The sequence below is a fragment of the Phaseolus vulgaris genome, chromosome 3, assembly GCF_000499845.2.
Source record: "Phaseolus vulgaris cultivar G19833 chromosome 3, P. vulgaris v2.0, whole genome shotgun sequence".
Taxonomy (NCBI): Eukaryota; Viridiplantae; Streptophyta; class Magnoliopsida; order Fabales; family Fabaceae; genus Phaseolus; species Phaseolus vulgaris.
In genome coordinates this window covers 3,861,055-3,883,392 of record NC_023757.2, presented here as the reverse complement: position 1 = coordinate 3,883,392, position 22,338 = coordinate 3,861,055, and the positions used below count along the sequence as shown (strand labels likewise).

Below are 22,338 nucleotides of genomic sequence, written 5' to 3'. Positions count from 1 at the left end.
TTTCGACATGAGAATATGTTTATTTGATAATTATTTTTTGTCGACAATCTTCTTATACTTTCTGTCGGCTAGGTTTAAACTAGCTAGGATTTTGATAGGAATTACAACAAAGCAATCACACAGAACAGAACTAGACTTGCAAGAACAGTTTGAAGCCTCAGGGCTTGCAAATAATCTCCTCATTGAAGCAGTGCAATGCATATACTTGGTTTGCGATTTGGGTGGGGTGGAATGGATCAAAGAAAAGATGAGTGTCTCTGTTTGCACAAGGAACACTGTTTGGCTTACATTTGAGATCACCAGAAATGGTATTGGGGCAACAAGGTTTCCATCTTTCCACTATTCCTGCAAATAAAAAAAAATATTTGTTCTGATAGGTCTAATATAGAACAAAACTGTGACAGAACTTCAAATTCTAAAACAAACAATAACAACATGTAGAAGCTGATAAGAATTAGCTAATAAGTGTGCTAATTTATTGACATATTAAACTAGATTCTATTTGTTGACGATGAATGCAATTTGGTTTCTTCTTACCATAATAACTTCCATTTTGCTGCATTTTCTTAAGGAATCCATAGAGATCTGAATGTACAAAGGTGAAGCCAGGAAGCTTTGATTGGAGTTTATGGAGTACTTCACGCAACCTCTTATTGTAAAACATGATCCCTTTGTTTATTTTCTCATCACATTTTCCAATTGGTCTCGTGTGGATAGCTTTTGATGGAAAGCAACCTGCTGGGGGAATGTTGTTCACCAAAAATTTTCTTGCTCCAAGGCTATACATTCTCTGCAAGAAAACAAAAGAAATTTCCCAGTTTTGATACTATTGTCGATGGATATTCTTTGTGTACAAATGCAAACACGAATTGCAAGTTTTCTGTCACATGAAATATGTACCTGGATGCGCAGGGTGAATTGACTTAGAAGGAAAAAAGCGAATCTCTTGTTGCCACGGAAGGTTTCATTATGGAAGTGATCATTCACCCCAGTAGAGACAAAAAACAAGGATTCAGAAATATGTTTCTCTAATTTTTCATTCTCAGCGAACATCTTAGGCAAATTATGCTTAACAGTCCTATGAAAGAACATAATTTGTTTGTCTAGTGTCAAAGACGTAATCTGCAACCAAAAGGGTACATCATGTCAAAGACAAAAAGTTACCTGAACTGATAAATATAATGGTGACATTAACTTACGTTGTTGGTATCTGGCAGAATACCAGACCCACCAGATGCATAATTAATGCCTGTGCTTACTTTGTTCCTTTCATGATTCGAAAGACCCAAGTAGGGAGGGGTTAAGGGTAGTCCTAAATGTATAGCTGCATAGAAAGAAAACTCACACTTACTTGCATACTATACGATGAAATATGTTTAACAAAACTGATAAATATAAGTTAGATGTAATATATTTTGAAAAGAGAAGTCATCATTTGTTAATTTTGAGAAAATTTAAGTTCAAATGAAAATCAAACAAGATGTTTTGTGGTTCTTAGGATTTTGTCATAGGTATTCAAATTGAAAACCTAGTATGTATACTTAACTTGTGGGAAATGAAAAGCTTGTAACAACAATGAACACCAATTTATGGAACAAAGTTGAATCATAAATACCCAAATGGCACAGTGATGTTACCAAGGAAATCAGCCACAGTTTTTCCATTTGTGGCTCGACCTGTAGGTTTGCCATGCATGAAGTCTATACCATAAGGAAGAAAAGAATCTCCACCACTTGGAAGATGGATGTTGTTTCCACAATCAATCAGAGAGTCACCAAAAATATACAAAGCAGGAGTTTTTGAGTTGAGTAATGATGATGATGATGATAAGGGTAAGACCAAAGTTAACACAAACCAAAGGGTGAAATAGCAGATATTCATTTTGAGAGTGTATTCTGTGCAAGTGAACCAACAAAGATTCTCTCTGCTTTGCTTTGTTTCAATTGCTTTCCCTTTTATAGTGTCAATTATGAACAAATTTTTTCTCCACCGACAACTCTTTGGACATAAAAATGTACTGAGATAGCATATTGAGCCAATTATATATTTCATTCATTACTACAATTCTAATTGTATGGGTGACAGTAGGAATTTAATTTTTCGGGAACTGAATTCTAGTATGGTTTTTTTTTGACTTTTTTAAACAACAGAAAATACTTTTTTTTTAATTAATTAATTTTAGTTAAATTATTTTAATTATTAGAAAATTTATTTACATTTTCTAAGAGGCTGAAAATATAAAAAGGATTTAAAAATTAATTGTATATATATTTTTGTGTTTAATTTAATTTTTTAATATTAATAATATGTTATATATAGAGGTTGGATCATTAAATGTAATAATAATAAAAACTTTAAATAACTACATTGATTAAAAAAATTAATAGCTATGAATTAATATTAATGAACATTTAATAAAGAATGCTAAAAAAGTAATATAAAAAAATTATGTTACGTTATTAATTATGGTGTGATTATTTTATAAGTATAAAAATGAATTTTTTTACTGAAATAAGCAATCTAGAATTATTTTTCTTTGATAAAGTCAAAATAAAAGTTAAATTCATTTTTTAAAAATTTAAATTTGTTTTATTCAACAATAAATATTTAAAATTATTAAAAAATATATTTAAAATCTTTATTAATGAAAATTAATACTATTACAAATAATTTTAAAATCACAAGTATTTAAAATATTTAAAAATGTACTTAACGATCATTAAAAATTAATTTAATTTTTGTAATAGTGTTAAAATTGTTGTACTTTATAAGTACGAGTAATAATAAGGAGTAACTTTTTTTTAACATTGTTTTAATATAAAATAAAAAAATGAACATCCATATTAATGTGAATATAAAAAATTATTTTCAGTATATATTAGTACTAAATTAAAATTTAATAACTTAAATTATTAATAAAGTGTGACATTTTTTTACAGTTAGATCAACAACGAAACATTTCAAAATTATTATCATAAAAAAATTATATATATATATATATATATATTCTAAAAAGAGAAAAATTTTATTGTAAAAAAAAAATATTATATATATATATATATATATATATATATTAAGAAAAGGAATTAAGAACTACAAATTATAATTTCCTTTTTTTATTCTCAACTAATCTCTATTGAGAATGTCCTCCTACAACAATGTATACTTACAATATCATCTTCTTTTCTTTCTTGTAACACAATATCATTATAACTGATCAACAACACAATCACACCAAATAAAGTAGCTAAAGTTTTAAAACTTTCATACTTGTATATATTAAATCATACAAACATATTGTATTCACATTTCATCTATATATTCTAATAGATATAATCTCAATCATGATTTAATCAAGGTTTAATTACCTTTTTGTCCCTACATTAAGGGTCAATCGGTCTAATAATTTTTAAAAAAATCAATTTTGTCCTAAGTTTTTTTTTAAAGTATGTAATTTGGTCCCTTAAGTTAAATTGACATAAACGACGTTGAGTGATGATGATGTTACATACAGAGTGACACATTTATGCACAAATGTAATCTAACACCTTTCTCTCCCCTTCCCTCCATCCATTCTCCCTCATGAGAACCTCATCTTCACCCTCACCCAAACTCCCTTCTCTCCTCTTTTGTCAAACTCACCTGCATCGCCATATCCTGTAATGGCCCACAGATTCAATTTAAGCTCGGTTGTGTAGGATTATTTGACTAAGAAACTTTTGTTCATCATTTAGTTTCAATTTTTTCTAAAAATGTTTAGGCAGTAGACCGTTTAATGTTGATGGAAAACTTACTTGTATGTATAGGATTGTTTTCTAAAATTTCCATTGAATGATTAACAGCATAGAAAATGTGAAAGAGATTAGAGATGAAGAAACTTCAATCTACCTTCATTGATGCCACAATAAAGAGAAATTGATGAGTAAAGGAAGATGTGTCACTTTGAATTAGAAACTCAAAGATAAGGACAAAAAGTTCTAATCAAGAACTTAGAGAGAATTCTCAGTTTAAGAAAATATTCAAATTCCAAAATGAGCGAATTCTGAGTACAAGAGTCTACAACAAGATTTGCTTCCACTTTGATTTATGAGATATTATTCTCTATTTTTTTTACTCGGTTTTTGTTTCTCATTTCGATTCAGAAAATGAACTTGGATTTTGATTGATTAGGCCCACTCGCAACAATAAACTTTCTTCATAACGATAACGTTTATTAGACCGTCTATCACGCGGTTCTATTAGACTATCTAGTCTAATACGTTCACATCAAACTCTTTCTACATCGTTGTCTTTATTAAACTTGATGTTACTAAGGTGTTTTAGTTAAGTCTTACAGATGAGTTGTTTGATCGTTTGCTCTATGCCACCACTAGAGTGTATACTATGAGAGTGATTAGATTGTCTATTGTGACTAAAAATCCAAGATTAACAGTAATAACAATTAAGACTAAAATAAATATGAATCCTAATTAAAATAATGAATTTATTCATAATTAGAATGCAAAAAAGCTATGATTAAAGGTTATAAAGTTGATTAAAATTATGCACATCAATTATTCTCTCATATTATATCTTTATCTTCATCCTTGGACACTTTATATAACTTCTTGGATATGACTGTGTAGGTTTGATCAGGTAAGACGTTCTCATTAATATCTTCTTCAAGGTAGACTTTTGTTATGGGAAAGTCTTGATCTAAACTTAAGAACTTTTTCTTTAGATATATTTCTATAAATATAGATAATTTCGCACACTGTTTGTAGATATAGAAAGATTAAGATCTCTATATAAATTGTTTACAAAATTGTTTTCAATATGATCGTTTTGTGTTAAAGCATTTACTTTAACAGATAAGTTATCTGATTGATAAGAACATTTTGTTACTTGATTTATTTAAAAAATATGTGTTCACTTACGACTTGTTTATGTAATAAAAATAATAAGCAAATTCAAATAGATAATATTGAAAGATAAGATAGACTATGATGGAGTTTGATATCTATCACATTAAAGCTTGGTTAGCTTGATCTTAAACATATTGAGCATATGAATCGCTTGCAGGATTTGTTTTATATCAAAACTTTAAAATTTGTTCATAGATAGTTTATTCAGACTCTCTAGTAGGTTACGAACCATCATCGTCTCAACAAGAGACATCAAATATCTTGAAGCTTGCTTGAATATTCAATCTAAATAAGATTTACATTGTAATTCGGAGAAACTCAAGTAGTTAGCATAGTTTCAATGCCGACATTCTCATAATGGAGATAATCTGAGTAATAAGGCCACCCAAGCTATAACTAGTAGTCATTTTCTTCCATGAAGAGTAAAAATTAATCTAACTACACAAAAATGAAGAGCAATATACCCTTCATTGCTAATAATAGATTAGGTCTCTTAGGATTTCCAAATTTGTGTAATGTTATTTGGAAGAGGCTTGAATGATACACTAGTATATCTAAAATATTGTAGATATTCTTTAACAGTAGGCCTCTCTTTGTTGTGATGATCTTAGATATAGATATCAGAAAATATGTTTATCTTTTGAAAATATCGTAAGGACTAAGGAGAGGAGATGAGAGATTGTTCAAGATATTTGTGCATCTTTTGGGACATACCAATATTCTATAAGATTTTCTACTCTTGATGAGATGATTTTGGAACATATTTTTTTGAAAGGGAAAGGAAGGAAGCAAGTACTATAGGTTTTGGAGTTAGTTCCATGAGTATTTTCATTTCTCTTTTACTACCTTGTATAATACCACTATCATATTCATCTTGGAAACTAGTTAGTCTCGGATACCATGTTATATAGATGAAGCTAGTGTTTTTTGGTAATATAAAAATCAAACAAAAAACAGACTTAAAACAATTAAAACAAGAACAATTTCATTTACTAATTGGTCTGGTTCACTTTCCAAACCAAACATGTAATGTACAACAACCAACGCTTCAACATTTCACTCTGATCATCACTCAAATTCAAAGGCAAGCAAGAAACCCTTTTCAATTTATTGACAATGGCAAAGGTTGACTTGATCATTGTGTAAAGAAGAGAAGGAAAACTGACCCCAAAACCCAAAGAAAAAACCTGAAAGCATGCATGTTTTTTTCCTTGCTAGAGTAGGTATGTATGGAAAACTGAATAGCTGTTGATACAAAAAAAAAACAAGAAAAGTTTATGCAAGTAAACTGCTGAATGTTACAAAGAGAAACACCAAAACACATTATTTAACACACTCTTTTAAATACATTCTTTATTATTGATAGGATTCTTTTGTAAATCACAAAATTGCAAGTCTCACTTTACATATAATGAGTCTCAGTTGAAAATTTGTATTTTTGAATAAAATTTTAACCAATAATAGCAAATGTTTTTAGAAAGAGTATGTTAAAAAGTGTGTTGTTAACACTCCTCGAATATGTTACAAATGTCTCCAAGGCCTCTGTGCTAGCCTTACACATTCATTGTGCCTATGGCAATCCACAAGATGATCAATTGTCAACCCTGCAGCTTGCATAAAAGAATAAACAATCACAGGACCCAAAAATTGGAAGCCACGCTTTATTAAGTCCTTGCTGATCGTATCTGCTTTTGAAGTTCTTAGAGGGACATCTCTTGGGAATTTGAATTTGTTAATCACTGGTTTGTGATTTACATAACCCCATATATAGCAGCTGAATGATCCACATTCCCTCACAATCTGTGGGATGAAATATGATTAATTCAACAACTAACTTAACCATGTTGGTCAAGTCACATTAGAGATTTTGTTCTTACCTTCATTATGCATCTCGCATTGTCTACTATGCATCTTACTCTGCAATCGGGTAACATAATTTCTTTGTTCGATGTTATTTCCATGATTTCTTTCTCCTCCATTTTGGCCACAGTAGTAGGATCAAATCCAGCAAAAACTTGTCTGTGTCATGCATAACATTTTATAGATATATTAATGTAGTTACAAACCAAGCAACATGGACACAAATGGAGTTTTTCCTCACACAATGTTACCTAAGAATTTTCTTTCTTTTTAGAATTTCTGTCCAGTTGTAATCTATCAGCAGTCCTGACAATGTAAGAAGCTCGAACAATGTTCTGTTTCACGAATCAAACCAGAGAATTGGATAGTGCTTATTTTACTAGGTAAAGAAAACGTTATATATCATACAGAAATCTTACTTACTTGTCATCATAGGTTGGTACCCCCCAACACTCATCGTGAAATTCTATGTAAGCATTATCTGCACAAGTATTCTATATCAGTTCTGATTCTATTTTTTCTTGGGGAAAATACTATCAAAAGCTGGAAATAGAAGTGCTAAGTAATATTGGATTTCTCAGCATAAGACCCATGTAAAGTGTGAAACATGAATATCGTTATGAAAATTAGTGTAAACATATAGATGTATACTATACTTGTTTAAGGACTAACATGGTATGAAGTGACACATGAATATTGACACTTTTCTTTGGTTTCCTATTGAATGTTTCTATGCAGTAACATCTGTTTGAAGTGCAAAAGAAATTGATCATACCACAGTTTTTTGTGATCCAATTGCATCTTCTCAATTCACCAGGCTCAGCAGTATGCGAACTTTGTTGTTGGTGAGGAGTAGTAGTAGTAACTGCTGGTCCTCTTCTTCGACCACTCGGTGAAATCAAATTCAATGCAAATTGAAAATTGTCATCCACTAGATTCAAAGAATCTGTAAGGGAAGAGTCATCTGAGTTTTGTGACAATGATGATGATAAGGAGGATATGGATGAAGTTGAAGAGCTTCTCTGTAGCCTAATAGGGTACACTTTGTTGAGTTGCTTGGGGAAAAAGATTTGGCTCAACTTTCGTGACTCTTGGGAAATTGTTCTCTTCTCCATAGCATGCCTTCTTACATAGGCATATAGGGAAAGTCGAGGAAAAGTCTATAGTTATAAATGGGAATGATGTCAAAACGGGTTGGTGTTCATAATAGTGAGAGATTCAAAAGGAGATGGATGGAAAGTAAGAACAATTCTTAAGTTGGTTGGTGAAATGTGAGTTTCAAGTTTTTGAAATGTGTAGGCTTCTTAGATTTTAAGAAATATTCAATTCCATTGGGTACCCAATTTTACAAAATTAATAAAAGACACTTCTGCATTTGCCAACATTTGTTTATAACAAACAATTATGTTCTGAATTTAAGTGCGTTAATCACAGATGTTATGAGATTTGAGATCGAAAAAATTACTAACATACCATTTTCTAATGCAAAACAGTACAAAAATATAGGAAAACTCACTTACCAAATTACTGGTATGAACATTACTCTCAATTATAAGCAGATTAAGACATGGTAAAGTTACCAAGGTTGAATACTCAACAATCCATGTGCCTAACTTCTCACATGACAAATCATGATGCATACACGTGATTAGCAAGAGTCATAAATAATATCACACATGTTACCAGCTTTGGAATCAATGTTTCCAAGAATATTTGCAAGAGAAAAGAAACATTAAAAGAGTGATAATGATGAATGTAATTTGTGTTCTTTAGAGTTGAAGTTATGCCACAACCAAACATAATCTTAGTAATTAGAAGGGACATGATGGTGTTAGAAGAAAATGGCACAGTTTATTGAAGAACATCATCACCACTAATTAACTCATATTTTCTCTGAAGACATTAATGATTTGAAAAGGGTTTTCTTTGTTTACTGAAAGTGTTACCATGGAGAGGTTAACTAGTTGAAAGGTAATGAGACTCCTAATCAAAAGACAGAGCAGTCACAGTAGTTGTGGAGTTTGTCTCACAGCAAATCATTCTTAACTCTTACTCATAATAGGCCTTTTAAGTCTGATACATACCTGTTGCCTATTTTAGACAGAGATATGTCATCCTTTTTCCTCCTTTTACTTAAAACAAATATATTATTCACATTTTATCAGGACAATTTCAAGTACTTTATATTGTGTCATTTTGGTACGTCCAGTTATTTATTTTAATAATATATTAAAATTGAATTTAAACAATAATTAAAATATTAATATAGTGAATTATTAAATAATTGTTTTATTTCAATGGGCTGTGAATTATCATTGTTTATATTATTATAACAAACCCTTTTGTTATATAATCAATCGAGGTACGATCTTACTTCTTAAATCAATTTATTGTTAATTAATCCAGTTGACTTAGTTTATATTAAAAAAATTAAAAAAGATATCTAATTAACATACTTTGATTTATTTATACCTTAGATTTAAATTATATAATTATTATAAGTAGTGGATGTAAATAAGAATAGTTTTAGAATAATATAAATTGCAATATTTATTATATAAATATTATACTTTGCACAGTAGTTGGATGTTGTGTCAAGTTGTTCTCGACAGAGGACAAAGGTTTGAACCTAGCCCATTCCTTTGACTTGGTTGGTTATTTATTCGTTAAAAAAAATAACTATACCGGTGGTTTAGAACTGAATAAATAAATAAAATTGAAAATCGTTAATTAATTACATCTTAATATTTTTGGATTGATTTGAATATTTTTACAATAACTAAATTTATGGTATTCTGGTTTAACATTTCTAATTGTAAAGTGAATTGAACCGAAATCAATTATTTAGATATTATTATATATTTATTATTTCAATCATATAGAGCAAAATCTAATGTGCTAATTTGGTTTATGCTTATAAATTTGTAATATAGGAGTAACACTATCAAAATATAGAAAAGAGAGTGTTGAATTATGTTTTGAAACATTTCGAAACCTTTTTTAAAGTTTCATTTAATAAGTGCCATGAGACTAAATTTATATTGACAAATAATTTGTTAATTAGTTTTCTTAAATATATTATATTTGTAAGTTTTGACAAATACATTGTCTATAATTTTTCAAGCTTGTTTTTTAAAAGAGTTGTTTCACAATCTTTGTATTCGTTGTGAGAGACTTTTTTTAGTTACTATTTCTTCTTGTATTTGAACATGATTTAAAACTTCAAGACGTATTAAATACTCTTGACATAACATTGAATGTGTGTGACTTCTTTTGCAACATCTTTAAAGCATGAAAACAAGTATATAAAAGAAGGAAGGGTTGACTTGTGTTTTTAAATTCTGAAGTTTTTCGCTTATATCGTCTAAGTATACACGACCAAATGATATGTAAATGGATATACTATGATATATTAAATGATTTTGTAAGTTGAGTTTTAAATTTTCCTCCTTCATTAGCTAGATAAACCGTTATAACATGCAATGTCAAAGATCAAGGAAAAAAATATTCAATATTTTTATATTAGTTTGTCTAATTACACAAACTACGTCCACTTCTGGACCAACCATCTAAATTTCAACTAAGCAAACTATTGTTGTGAAGTACAATGCAATATTCTTTCCTAAGCCACTTCTATCTTGACTAATATTCTTTCACAAGTCATTCTTGGTTTACCCTAAAAATTATTTTTTTTACAAGACATAATGCAATATTCTTTTACAAGTCACTCTTAGCTCAAGACAATTACAAAATCTGAGTGATCAACAAATTATGATTTTCTTTCACTAAGAGGGATATTAGATTGACTAATGAGTTAACAATGAAAACCTTCTTACTGCTACGACCATACTTGGACTTGAGAAGAAATTAGAAATGCAATATGCTCATTCAAATGGAGTTTATATATATATATATATATATATATATATATATATATATATATATTGCAATCAATCAGTTTTAACTTAGTGATTTTATGCGGTTAAGTGAATTGTAGATGTTTTGTAACTACTTTATAATTTTGAAATTAAAACTATACATATTTTAATTCAAATGAGACAAATACTTTATTGGAAATAAAATTTTACAGAATAAAAAATCAACTTGGTCAAAGTAGCAGATGATAGTGTAATAGGTGGCAAAAGAATTTTGACTCCCTTTCATACCAAAACAACCACAAATTAGCTTATTAAATGAAATTTAACAGGTTACACTACAAGACAATCATGAATTAGAAATCAATTTTTAGAAACCAAAATAATTAGTTGCCATAGTAACTAAATTAGAGACCATTTTAAAAACTAAAAAAAATGGTTTTTAAATTAGTTTCTATTATTGTTAAATAGTTTATAAATTAATATATAATTAGCAACTAAGGTTTTAACTACCAATTATTTAGTTTCTAAATTTGGTCTCTAAAACCTTGGAGCTAATTAGATACCAATTTAGAAACTATTTAACAATAATAGAAACTAATTTAGAAACCAATTTTTTTTTTAGTTTCTAAAATGGTCTCTAATTTAGTTATTATTGCAACTAATTATTTTAGTCTCTAAAAATTGGTTTCTATTTCATAATTTTCTTGTAGTGTTAACAATGAAAGACAAATGCTAGAAAAAACAATATTATTTTATTTAATCAATTAATTCAATAATCTAACATATTAAAATACAAAATAAAATAAAAACACATAACTGAATTAAGTCATTTTAATCAATTGTTACAACACACAAATCCATTAAAAAGTAAAGTGTTTTATTTCAATATGTTTGGTTCTATAATATTGTTATGGTATAATTACCTTATTAGTCCTTACATTTAGGGTCAATATTCAATTTAGTATAGTGGTTTTTAAAAAAATCAATTTGGTCCCTGTTTTTTTTAAAAGGTACCCAAATTGGTCATATATATTAACTTTCTCCCAACGACGCCAAGTGTTGCTGATGTGGCAGAGAAAACAAAGAAACCTTGGATTGTTTCTCTCTTTGGCTAAAACTTTCCAACTTATTCACTGCTACCATACTAGAATCATCTAACGCTCCTTTGAAAACATAAACAAACCCTCCTCCTCCCAATTTCTCAGAGAAATTCCTTGTTCATCTTGCAAATCTCTGTACCCATATGTCGCCACCACCTTCATCACACCCAACTATGCTCAACATCCCTTAACCTTAACCTTCTCCTTCCTTACTTCCTCTCTTATTTTCAAGCACAGCTAATTTCTAGGGTTCCGACATGGAAGCCAGTGGAAAGATTAAGAAGGGTGTCGGAGGAAGAAAGGGCGGTGGGCCAAAGAAGAAGCCGGTCACAAGGTTCGTTAGGGTCAGACTCCAATTTCTTATTAGAAGAGTATGGCTGTGAGGAACAATGAGGAATTGGGGAAATTGCTTTCTGGTGTGACCATTGCCCATGGTGGTGTTCTTCCAAACATTAACCATGTTCTGTTGCCCAAGAAGACCGATAAGGCTTCCAAGGAGCCAAAATCTCCATCTAAAGCTACCAATACCCCAAGAAGGCTTAGAGTATATTTTAATTTAGTTTTGTATATCAGTGTTTAGGGTGCTTTGGTTGTAACAGGAAGGGAATTTGATGTTTGAAACACTGTACTTTTATTTAATTGTGTTGCTTGAAGGAGTTTGTTCATTTATCGAAACCTCTTGTTTTCACAAAAAAATACCCATATGCATAAGTTGCAGGAGCAGATGCTCAAGGTCCAGGTGGTTGATAGAGTGGAAGGTGCAATTGAAGGAGGTGCAGACGAGGGGACTCCCTTTGAAGCATCCCTTAAATGAAAGAAACCATAAACCCCAATGTTAAACTTTGTTAATCTATGCAAAAACCCATAAACTTGCCACCTCACATAACACCCATTCCAATGTGTATCTGGTTCTCTACCACATCAACAACACTTGACGCCATTGGGAAAAAGTTAACGAAAAGGACCAATTTGGATACTTTTTAAAAAACACAGGGAACAAATTGATTTTTTTAAAAACCACTATACTAAATTGAATATTGACCCTAAATGTAAGGACCAATAAGGTAATTATACCTATTTTTATTTAGGTTAATTGCACTTGTGTTATCACACAATAAAGGTACCCTACTCAGTTGAAGACCATAATCCTGCAATTGTTGTTTTAACCATAGAGTTTATGCACAACAACTACTAGCACAATGTATTTAGCCTTAGTTGTTGAAAATGCTTGCTTCTTACTATGCCATGTCACCAAGCTTGATCCAAGGAGATAACAAATACCACTTGTAATTTTTCATTTCAATTTACAACCTACAAAGTCTAAATTTGAAAAACCAACTTAGTTTAGAGAAACACAACCTAGATACCATAGTCCAACATTTGTAGTTCTTCTTAAGTATTTTAGAATTATTTTTGCAACATTGTAGTGAACACTACAAAAAAATTGCATTTACCTACAATAAAAATTTGTAGGAAATAGAAAAAATATGTAGATAATAATAAGTTACCTATAGATTACAAAATAAATTTCATAGGTAAATTTGGATGAATTTTTGTCTTTGGAAAGTATAATTTGGTGGCTAATACATACAAGCTATTATCCGTAGGTGAGTTTTGCACTGTATTGCATCCAGAGAAAAATTACCTACCGTTAGTCATCCATGGATAAGTACATACATTTTTTACCCACCAATTATCATGTGTAGGTAATTTCCTACATCTCAACTTATGTGGATAAATTATTGTTCAGTCAAAATCCGTGAGTAATGGTAATTATTTGTAGGTCCATTGTATTCATTCTCAAACCAAAATATATGGATAAACTTGTCACTTAATCATGCATGAATTAACTCTACATGCTATCCATGTTTTTATTCCATTACACCTACATAAGTCAATGCAACATTCATAAATACTTTGCTTGACTAAGACATAAATATAAACAAAAATCATTTGCATTATTCCTACATAATCCTATGCAATATTCAAATATAATTCAATATAATCATATATATTACAAATTAATTTCAAATCTAATGTATTGCACCTATAATATGCATTTACATATCCAAAAGTACATATATTCAGTTTTATCATTTTACCTATAATATGCATTAACATCTATAATCATTTCAACATTCCACCAAATTCATCATATTCTAATGCTGCACACGAGCTAATAACTTCACCTCATTCATGAACTCTTTCTTTCATTGATTTGATTTGATGTGTGTGATAACTTTTTCACAAAAACAATCTTTCTCCCATCATGCAACTACCCTTATTGCATTGATCACAAAATGGTTCTAAGTTTTTTTTTTTTTAAACTTGTAAAATATAATAGCGAGCCTTTTTGTGAGATTCAAATATAATTGAATGCTATGGTATTTTTTTTAAAAGTTAAAAATCAATATTAAATATCATCCAAGTTAACTACCAGATTCTGGGATTTCTACACTTAGAGGCATTGTGCCTAACACAGGGGTGGTGATGGTAGAAGTCTAATTCATTTTCTGCAGTTGGGAGTTCTTGGCCATAATTAGGGATGACAAAAAGGATCTGGTCTAACGGGTTAACTTTTTGAGCCCGCCAATCCGTATTGGTTCTGTCCATCTAACCCGTCAACCTGCAGGTGGAGCAATGCAGGTTGGTCTGCCAATCCACCATTTTTTATGTTTGACACTTTTAAAGAGGGATCTTATACTTTTTGAATAAAAATTAGTGGTGGTTAATGTTTTATATAGAACTTTATTTACATTAATTTATTTATACATTATTTGATTCATTGAAGTATTATTAATATTTACTTTATTTTGTTAGATATTAAACTTTCTTTCATTATAATATTAAAAATTGATTTAATTTTATGACTCTTTCATGTATTTTTATTGTCAAAAAAATGATATCAATTATTATAACCAAGTTAATAGATTAAAAAATAAATAAAAAATAAAAAAAATTGAAAAGTAGCGAACCAACTGATACTATGACGGGACAAATTACTATTTTCAAGTCGTCCAATTTTACCAAAGTAGTCCATTTTGCTACCCTTAACCATAATGTTACAATTTACATAATACTAGGTTTAATAACAAAAATGATAAAATAAGGCAAAAAATGATAGAGTAAACTTAATTTAGTTGCCATAATGGTACCTTAAACTCCAACAAAAATCACTAATTACTTAAGACAAATAAAATATTTAAACACATTTGTCGAAGAAAACATCAAAATGACTTGCGTACAATTCCACACTGTATACCATGTTTGGTTTTACGTTTTAAAAATAACATTTCTAGAAAACAATGTTTGAGATAAATCGAGATGGAATATAATGAATTTATGTCTAGGGTAGGGACGAGTGTTCTTATTTATAATGAAGAAGAGATAGAATAATAAATAACTAAATTAATATCTGGAAAATATTTAACAAGACATTTCTCTATTAAATCATATCATATATCTCTGTTTAATTTAATCAAATTATAAATCTAGTATAATCAAATCATATCCTTATCTTTAACATAAATATTTTAAATAAAAGTAACACGTTACTCTAACTTTTAGAAAATCGATATAAATATTATTAACAATATTTTTTATCAACCAAATTCAAAATTTAAACATTCCTAGAAATCATAATTTTCAGGATTCAAGATTCACATGAATTATCATTCTTAAGAAAAAAATTATGTGGTATAAAACAGGGAAAAATGCACATTCAAGCATAATGGGTGCTTGTTAGAACCAGAAGCATGGGGTGCTTTGCCACAATTTGTGCTAAGAGACAAATATGTTAAGTTACACGGTGAATAAAGAAGACAAATTCTTCCTACACCTCCTTATATTCTCCCAACATTTCCATATATTTTTTAATTTCAACCTTACCCTTCTCATTATATGTTCTCTTGTTATTTTTCATTTTCTTTTCATGTATACCGGACTATAAAATTCATAATACTCTTTTACTATAATATGTATTTCAAATTGTACAATCCAAAAGGTGTTTTCGGATCCAAAAATATCTTTTAGATTGGAATACATATTATAGTAAGGGGATGTTATGGATTGTATAATCCAGAAACTATTACCATATTCGAGAATATCTTCTGAATTTTAAAGAAAAAAAAATATTTTGAGTTGTAGAATCCCATAAATACCTTCCAAATTATAGAATTGAGGAGGTGTAAATAGAAAAAAAAATAACATTTTCAAATTGTAAAAACTAGAAGTATTTTTAAAGATAAAATGATCTTTTGCTTGATCTATGAGGGTGCTGGAGAAGCTATGGAGGTATAGGAATAAACAACCCAAATCGATATAAATATTAATATTCCTACACTTTTATGTATTTTTGTTTTCATTTTGTATTTCAGATTGTACAGTTTAGAATACACATTTTATATTTTAAATTATATAATTTAAAATACAAATTATATTTTACCTTCTAGATTGGAATACATATTATAGTAAGGGGATGTTATGGATTGTACAATCCAGAAACTATTACCATATCCAAGAATATCTTCTGGATTTTAAAGAAAAGAATATTTCAAATTGCAGAATCCCATAAATACCTTCCAAATTATAGAATCAAGGAGGTGTAAATAGAAAAAAAATATAACATTTCCAGATTGTAGAAACTAGAAGTATTTTTAAAGATAAAATGATCTTTTGTTTGACCTATGATGGTGTTGGAGAAGCTATGGAGGTACAGGAATAAACAACCCCAAATCGATATAAATATTAATATTCCTGCACCTTTATGTATTTTTGTTTTCATTTTGTATTTCAGATTTTCAGATTGTACAGTTTAGAATACACATTTTATATTTTAAATTGCATAATTTAAAATACAAATTTTGTATTCTAGATTATAAAATGCAAAATTTGTATTTTAGATTGTAAAATGTAAAATGGATAATTTTGATATTTTTCAAAAAGAGTATGGTTTATAGGGAGAAATGATGGGATGTAATAAGAAATCCCCAAAATAAGTAGTCTTGATCTTTGTGTAAAGATGGCTTCAAGCAGTTTCAGATCCAAAAGAAAGTTATTAGATATGTGGGTTGGAGTAATCATAGGATTTGTGTCTCATAGTCTTGCCATTTCTGGATAACTCACATAAAATGGACCTGAAATAATAACCTGAAACACAAGAAGGTAAATAAAAACCTCCATAGCTTGCAAAAAAAGATAAATAAAATAACATATGGGTTTTTTGTCTAGTCCCCCCATATTTTTGTATTTTTTTTTCTTTTTTTTAATAATATTTTTTTCATGTGATGGCAAATGATTGTTGTTACTTGAGGTGTCAGCCTAGCTGAGATGTCAAGTAGCATAGTGATGCCTAACATGAAAGCTTTTTATAAAAAAAAAAATTGTTGGTGTATTGGAGGTTGCACTACCATGCACTATTCATATCAATGTAACAAATTGCAAAAAAACATATAAGAGAACTTGTAAGCATAAAAGGAACTATCGAGAGGAAAACTATCCACTAAGTTAGCTATTAAACAAAATGAATTTTGATGATGAAAAGATGTTAGACAAAACCTTTAGATGATCTTCCATTCGTTAGACTATAAGTTTAAAAGTGTTTTTGATGATAACAAACACTATCAAATATGTTGTGATGAAATTAATACATGAGACAATTTGTAGAGCTAAGCAAAATATATAAGTACATAAACTCCCTCCAGATGTAAGTGATGATGAAAAGAACGAATGTGATAGACAATTCCTAAAAGCTTTAGGCACATCAAAAGTTGTTTAGAAAATAAAGAGATGTCAAAAGGATGAACAAAGTAGACAACGAGTTTAAAAATACATAACAAATGTTGTCCAAGAAAGAGAAAGATGGTGTTATCCAAGTATTTGACACTGTCAAATACTATATATCCATAACAATCAAAGGACTTGGGTGAACAAACGCTACAATCAAAGTCAAGATCATCTTGAAAAGATAAGAAAGACTCACTAGATGTTGAAAGAACAAGATAAAGACTTGTCTAATGATAACAAGAGAGAAAATGATAGATGAAGTCCTAGTTGAAAGCATCAAACGATGTCAAAAGTATGAGTTAGACGAAACACATAAAAGAACTCATAGAGCAAAGCTAAATGCACAAGTGTTAGAGAAATCTGACACAATTAAATCTCTAAAACGTGTTAGATAATACTCAAGTCATACATGACAAATGATGATGCACGTTGGAAGATCTTCAAAGGAAAGTTCCCAAACTCAGTATTTACATTTTATAATTGTTCTTAAAAGTTTTTTATACTTGTTTTGACATCGAAAACAAATTAAATCAAAAAGAACAAATTGAAACCAAAAATAAAATGTGTTTGCAAATTGATTTGAAATACATGGTGCGACTGATTTTATGAAAATACAATGTGCTTTAATGTTTCAAAAAGGAAATATAATTTTCTATACACTAATGATTAATTTTAGACTGTATAGAAAAGCTTTTGAACATTCAGTGTTTTAAACTGGGAAGGTTTCGAAAAATAGAGTATATGAATCATTATGTATTAACAAGTTTTTGAATTATATTTAAAAGAATATAAACCAAATTAAATCTAATTAAACTTAAATGTTAGTTTGAGTTGATTTGGAAAGTCTTTGATAATATATTTTTGAATTAAAATATGAGAACAAAAAGATTCGATTATCCAAAGATATTGTTTTCTAGTGATACCCATGAATTATTATGATTAAGTTTATTGATACTCATAATGTTTTTAGAAATTATCAAAGGAACATAAAGATGTGTAAAAAGTCAATATCCAAAGTTTTCATACTCAGCGTTTGATCAAGGAAGCAATGAAGTTGATGAACAAGATTTGTGAAATCAAGCATTAAAGCATCATTTACTCATTGTTGGGAGGAAATACACACAACAAATTTATTCTAAAAGCAAGCGTGTGGCAAAGACGTGTTCATGAATCAAATAAGAACATTCGAAATTGAGCATCTAAATGATAGACAAATAAATCTACAAAGTGAGATTTTCACAAATGTTAATTGAAACCATCTTTAGCCATTATGAACGAAGATATAAAGAAATAAATATTTCTTAGTTCAATGAAGTATTGAAGGCATATTCAAAGCTCATATCAGAACATTCTAATTTCAGTGTTGGATATAAGAAATGATACTAGAAAGGATGAGATGAAGTATGAATATTCAAATTCAAATAGATCAAGCACAACGTTCTTGTTCATTTAGTCAATGAAACTATTTGAAAGAACGAGTTTGTGATAAAGAAGTGGAGAACGTGATTCAAGCTTTTCCAGATAAATTTTCAATGTTCAAACAACCACAAGTATAGAAGGAATTCAAAGTGCATTGATGCAAATATCAAATGATAATGACACACAAATAATGAAAAAACTAAAGTTTCCTTATCAAGCATCTACTACATTCAAGAAGAAACAACATAACATAATTAAATGAAGAATTAGTCACAAAATATTGAAGGGTTAACGTTCACATCAGAGGATTAAAAAAGTTCAAATTGTTTCATATCCTCAAAGACACACAATATATAACCAGAGAAGTTGTCATATATAGCGTCTGATGAGAAGAAGATGATGAATAGTGCATCACAACAAAGGATATTGTTGAAGATACTCAAGATTACAACATTGAAGTATTAACATTCACATTTGGACAAAAAGAAACAACTCAAAATATAATTAAAGTTCAAGATGCAAAAGAGCCAATTAGGTCTAAGAGTTTCCATATCAATCGTCTAACAACTATGAGAACAAGAAAAGAAATAAAACCTTCAACGAACATAATATGAAAGTTATATAAAGACCTTGAAGATGAAGAAGATAACACACAATATCAAGCTTACATAACACGATCATATTCTTAGTGTGAATAGTCTTACTGTGATTGTATTTCATATTGCTTTCTAAAACACTTATTCTTTAAGGAGTGAGTCATATATTGTAAATTCTTCATTATGTGAAGATAACCCTCTGTGCTCCCAATGTTTAATCGAGAGTGTTTCTGACTTGTGGAGAGATCTTGATCTCAGAAGAAGATTAATACTGATCTCTGAAGAAAATTAAGACTAATTGCATATAGAGATGTGTAATAGTTGTACTTGAAAGTGTTGAATAGGTGTTGAATATTTGTCAAAAGAGATGTTAATTATTTATATAATAATAAACGCATCACTTGGAGGTAAAAAATAGTTGAACCATATTAAAATGGCATTTTGAGAACATTACCTTTTAGAAAGTCTCTAATGCTTGGACATAAATGCAAAGAACCAAAAGGAAGAGTGATGAGTCAACGTCAACAAGTGAATAATAGAGTCGTGTGGTCCACACGTAAAGAAAGACCATACTAACATGGTGATTAGAGAAAGCAGAGGAAGTAAAAAAGCCTGCATCCATAGCTCTTCTTCTTCCACAGATCTTCCACTCTTCAAATCGAACACCATGTCCAAAGTTCACATCCTGGTATTCCCATATCCAGCGCAGGGTCACATTCTTCCACTCCTCGACCTCACTCACCACCTAGCGCTCGCAGGCATAACAATCACCATCATTATCACTCCCAAAAACCTTCCCATTCTCACCCCTCTCTTATCCTCCCATCCAAACACCATCCAAACCCTCGTCCTCCCATTCCCGCCGCACCCTAAAATCCCCGCGGCTGCAGAAAACATTCGTGAGGTTGGCAACGCCGGAAACTACCCCTTCATCAACGCCCTCTCCAAACTCCAACCCCAGATAATCCACTGGTTCACCACCCACCCTAATCCCCCTGCGGCCCTCCTCTCCGAATTCTTCCTCGGCTGGACTCAGCAACTCGCCGACCAACTCACCATCCCCAGGATCGCCTTTTACTCCGTCGCCGCCTTCTTCACCACTGTCTTCACGCGCTGCTGGCACAACTCAAACGAAATCAATAATAATAATAATAGTGAAATTCACTTTCACGGAATTCCCGGAACGCCGTCGTTTAAGCGGGACCACCTTCCTTCAGTGTTCCTCCGCTACAGGGAGTCTGACCCCGACGCGGAGTTCGTTAAAGAGAGTTTTCTTTCCAACGACGCTGCATGGGCCTGCGTCTTCAACACGTTCCACGCGCTGGAGAGTACTTACTTGGACCACATCCGGGCCGAGCTGGGCCACGCGCGGGTGTACGCGGTTGGGCCGTTGGGCTCTAACCGGGCCGAAAACCCAAGCGCAGGGTCCGAGGTTCTAAACTGGCTTGATGCGTTGGAGGAAGAGGGTTCGGTGTTGTACGTGTGTTTCGGGAGTCAGAAGCTGTTGAAGAAGAAACAAATGGAAGCGTTGGCGTTGGGGTTGGAGAGATCCCAAACGCGCTTCGTTTGGGTTGCGCCGACGCCATCCGAGGAACAAATGGAAGAAGGATACGGGTCGGTTCCGGATGGATTTGTGGATCGGGTTTCGGGTCGAGGAGTGGTGGTTACGGGTTGGGTCCCGCAGGTGGCGATACTGAGCCACCGGGTTGTGGGGGGGTTTTTGAGTCACTGCGGTTGGAACTCGGTGACGGAGGCAATGGTGAGTGGGGTTGTGATTGTGGGGTGGCCGATGGAGGCGGATCAGTTTTTGAACGCGAGGCTGTTGATGGAGGAAAGAGGGGTGGCGGTGCGGGTGTGTGAGGGAGGCGATTCTGTGCCCGACCCGGATGAGTTGGGTCGGGTTGTGAAGAGGGTTATGAGTGCGGAGAGTCCCGAAAAGCAAAGAGCGAAGTTAATGAGAGAGGAAGGTGTTAGGGCTGTGAGTGAAGGTGGCGATTCTTCCATGGAGGTCGATAGGCTCATTGAAGCGTTGCTGCAACTTGGGGATAAACAAGGAAGATGAAAACAAATTCTCAAGTTACACGAGTCATTGAAAACATTTAGAAAGCTTTTGTAGTGTAAGAATTTGAATAAGATGAGGTTCAAGTATATTCCATGATCCAACAATTCAATATTCTTGCTAAATTGGTTATCAATTCAAGTTTTATAAAATTAAAATTGTGTTCATGAATAATATCGTTTAACACGGAAGTGATTATCATATTTAGGATCGTTAGGTTGTGAATCCTAATCCTCGAAATCCTTTTTAGAAATAGTATTTCATACCAGTGGTTGAAATAATTGTTTCTTTATATTGAAATATAGTTTTTGGTAGGCAAAAATTTTAAAATATTTCATGGGTTATTTGAAAAAAACGAATTGTAAATTATTTTTGTTAAAATTTATATCATTTAGGGATATTTAGGTTATTTTAATTTGATAATCTTAAAATGATGTGAAGACCTCAAGTACGAACTTTCCAAAAAGGTATTAGTATTGAGAATTTGTGACATAAGTGAGAAAGATATATAATTCTCAATATGTTTAAGCTCAACATTAACTCATGATATTAAAAGAAAAGTTAAATAGATTTAGTGACAAACTTGCATTACTATTTCATGAGTTCAATTAATTTTTTATTTTTTTTTGCATTAATATATGATTAATGTATTGCTTTTGAATTAAACTAAGTTTTGAAACAAATTATGATAGAATCATTTGTTTTGTTTTACCTTGTATGAATATAGACAATTCACTC

The 22,338-nt window shown here is 30.8% G+C and overlaps 3 protein-coding genes and 1 pseudogene across 3 annotated transcripts; 2 read left to right on the top strand and 2 right to left on the bottom strand.

Moving 5' to 3' along the window:
* On the bottom strand, nucleotides 1–1,941 carry LOC137806328 (GDSL esterase/lipase At2g03980). Its single transcript, XM_068606370.1, has 5 exons — nucleotides 1,638–1,941; nucleotides 1,200–1,324; nucleotides 901–1,122; nucleotides 538–790; nucleotides 1–345 (listed from the first exon to the last, which is right to left on the bottom strand). The coding sequence occupies exons 1-5, from the start codon at nucleotides 1,879–1,881 to the stop codon at nucleotides 158–160; spliced, it is 1,032 nt and encodes a 343-aa protein (XP_068462471.1). The 5' UTR covers nucleotides 1,882–1,941; the 3' UTR covers nucleotides 1–157.
* A 3,922-nt stretch (nucleotides 1,942–5,863) lies between these two features.
* Nucleotides 5,864–7,957, bottom strand: LOC137806327 (uncharacterized). The gene is made up of 5 exons (XM_068606368.1): nucleotides 7,540–7,957; nucleotides 7,188–7,245; nucleotides 7,016–7,099; nucleotides 6,782–6,923; nucleotides 5,864–6,704 (listed from the first exon to the last, which is right to left on the bottom strand). Exons 1-5 carry the CDS (start codon nucleotides 7,877–7,879, stop codon nucleotides 6,426–6,428), a joined length of 903 nt encoding a protein of 300 aa, XP_068462469.1. The 5' UTR covers nucleotides 7,880–7,957; the 3' UTR covers nucleotides 5,864–6,425.
* A 3,847-nt stretch (nucleotides 7,958–11,804) lies between these two features.
* Nucleotides 11,805–12,365, top strand: LOC137805766 (histone H2A.2-like; annotated as a pseudogene).
* Nucleotides 12,366–17,382: 5,017 nt separating this feature from the next.
* On the top strand, nucleotides 17,383–21,689 carry LOC137806326 (UDP-glycosyltransferase 89A2). Its single transcript, XM_068606367.1, has one exon. The coding sequence runs from the start codon at nucleotides 20,119–20,121 to the stop codon at nucleotides 21,601–21,603; it is 1,485 nt and encodes a 494-aa protein (XP_068462468.1). The 5' UTR covers nucleotides 17,383–20,118; the 3' UTR covers nucleotides 21,604–21,689.
* The last annotated feature ends 649 nt before the right edge of the window (nucleotides 21,690–22,338 follow it).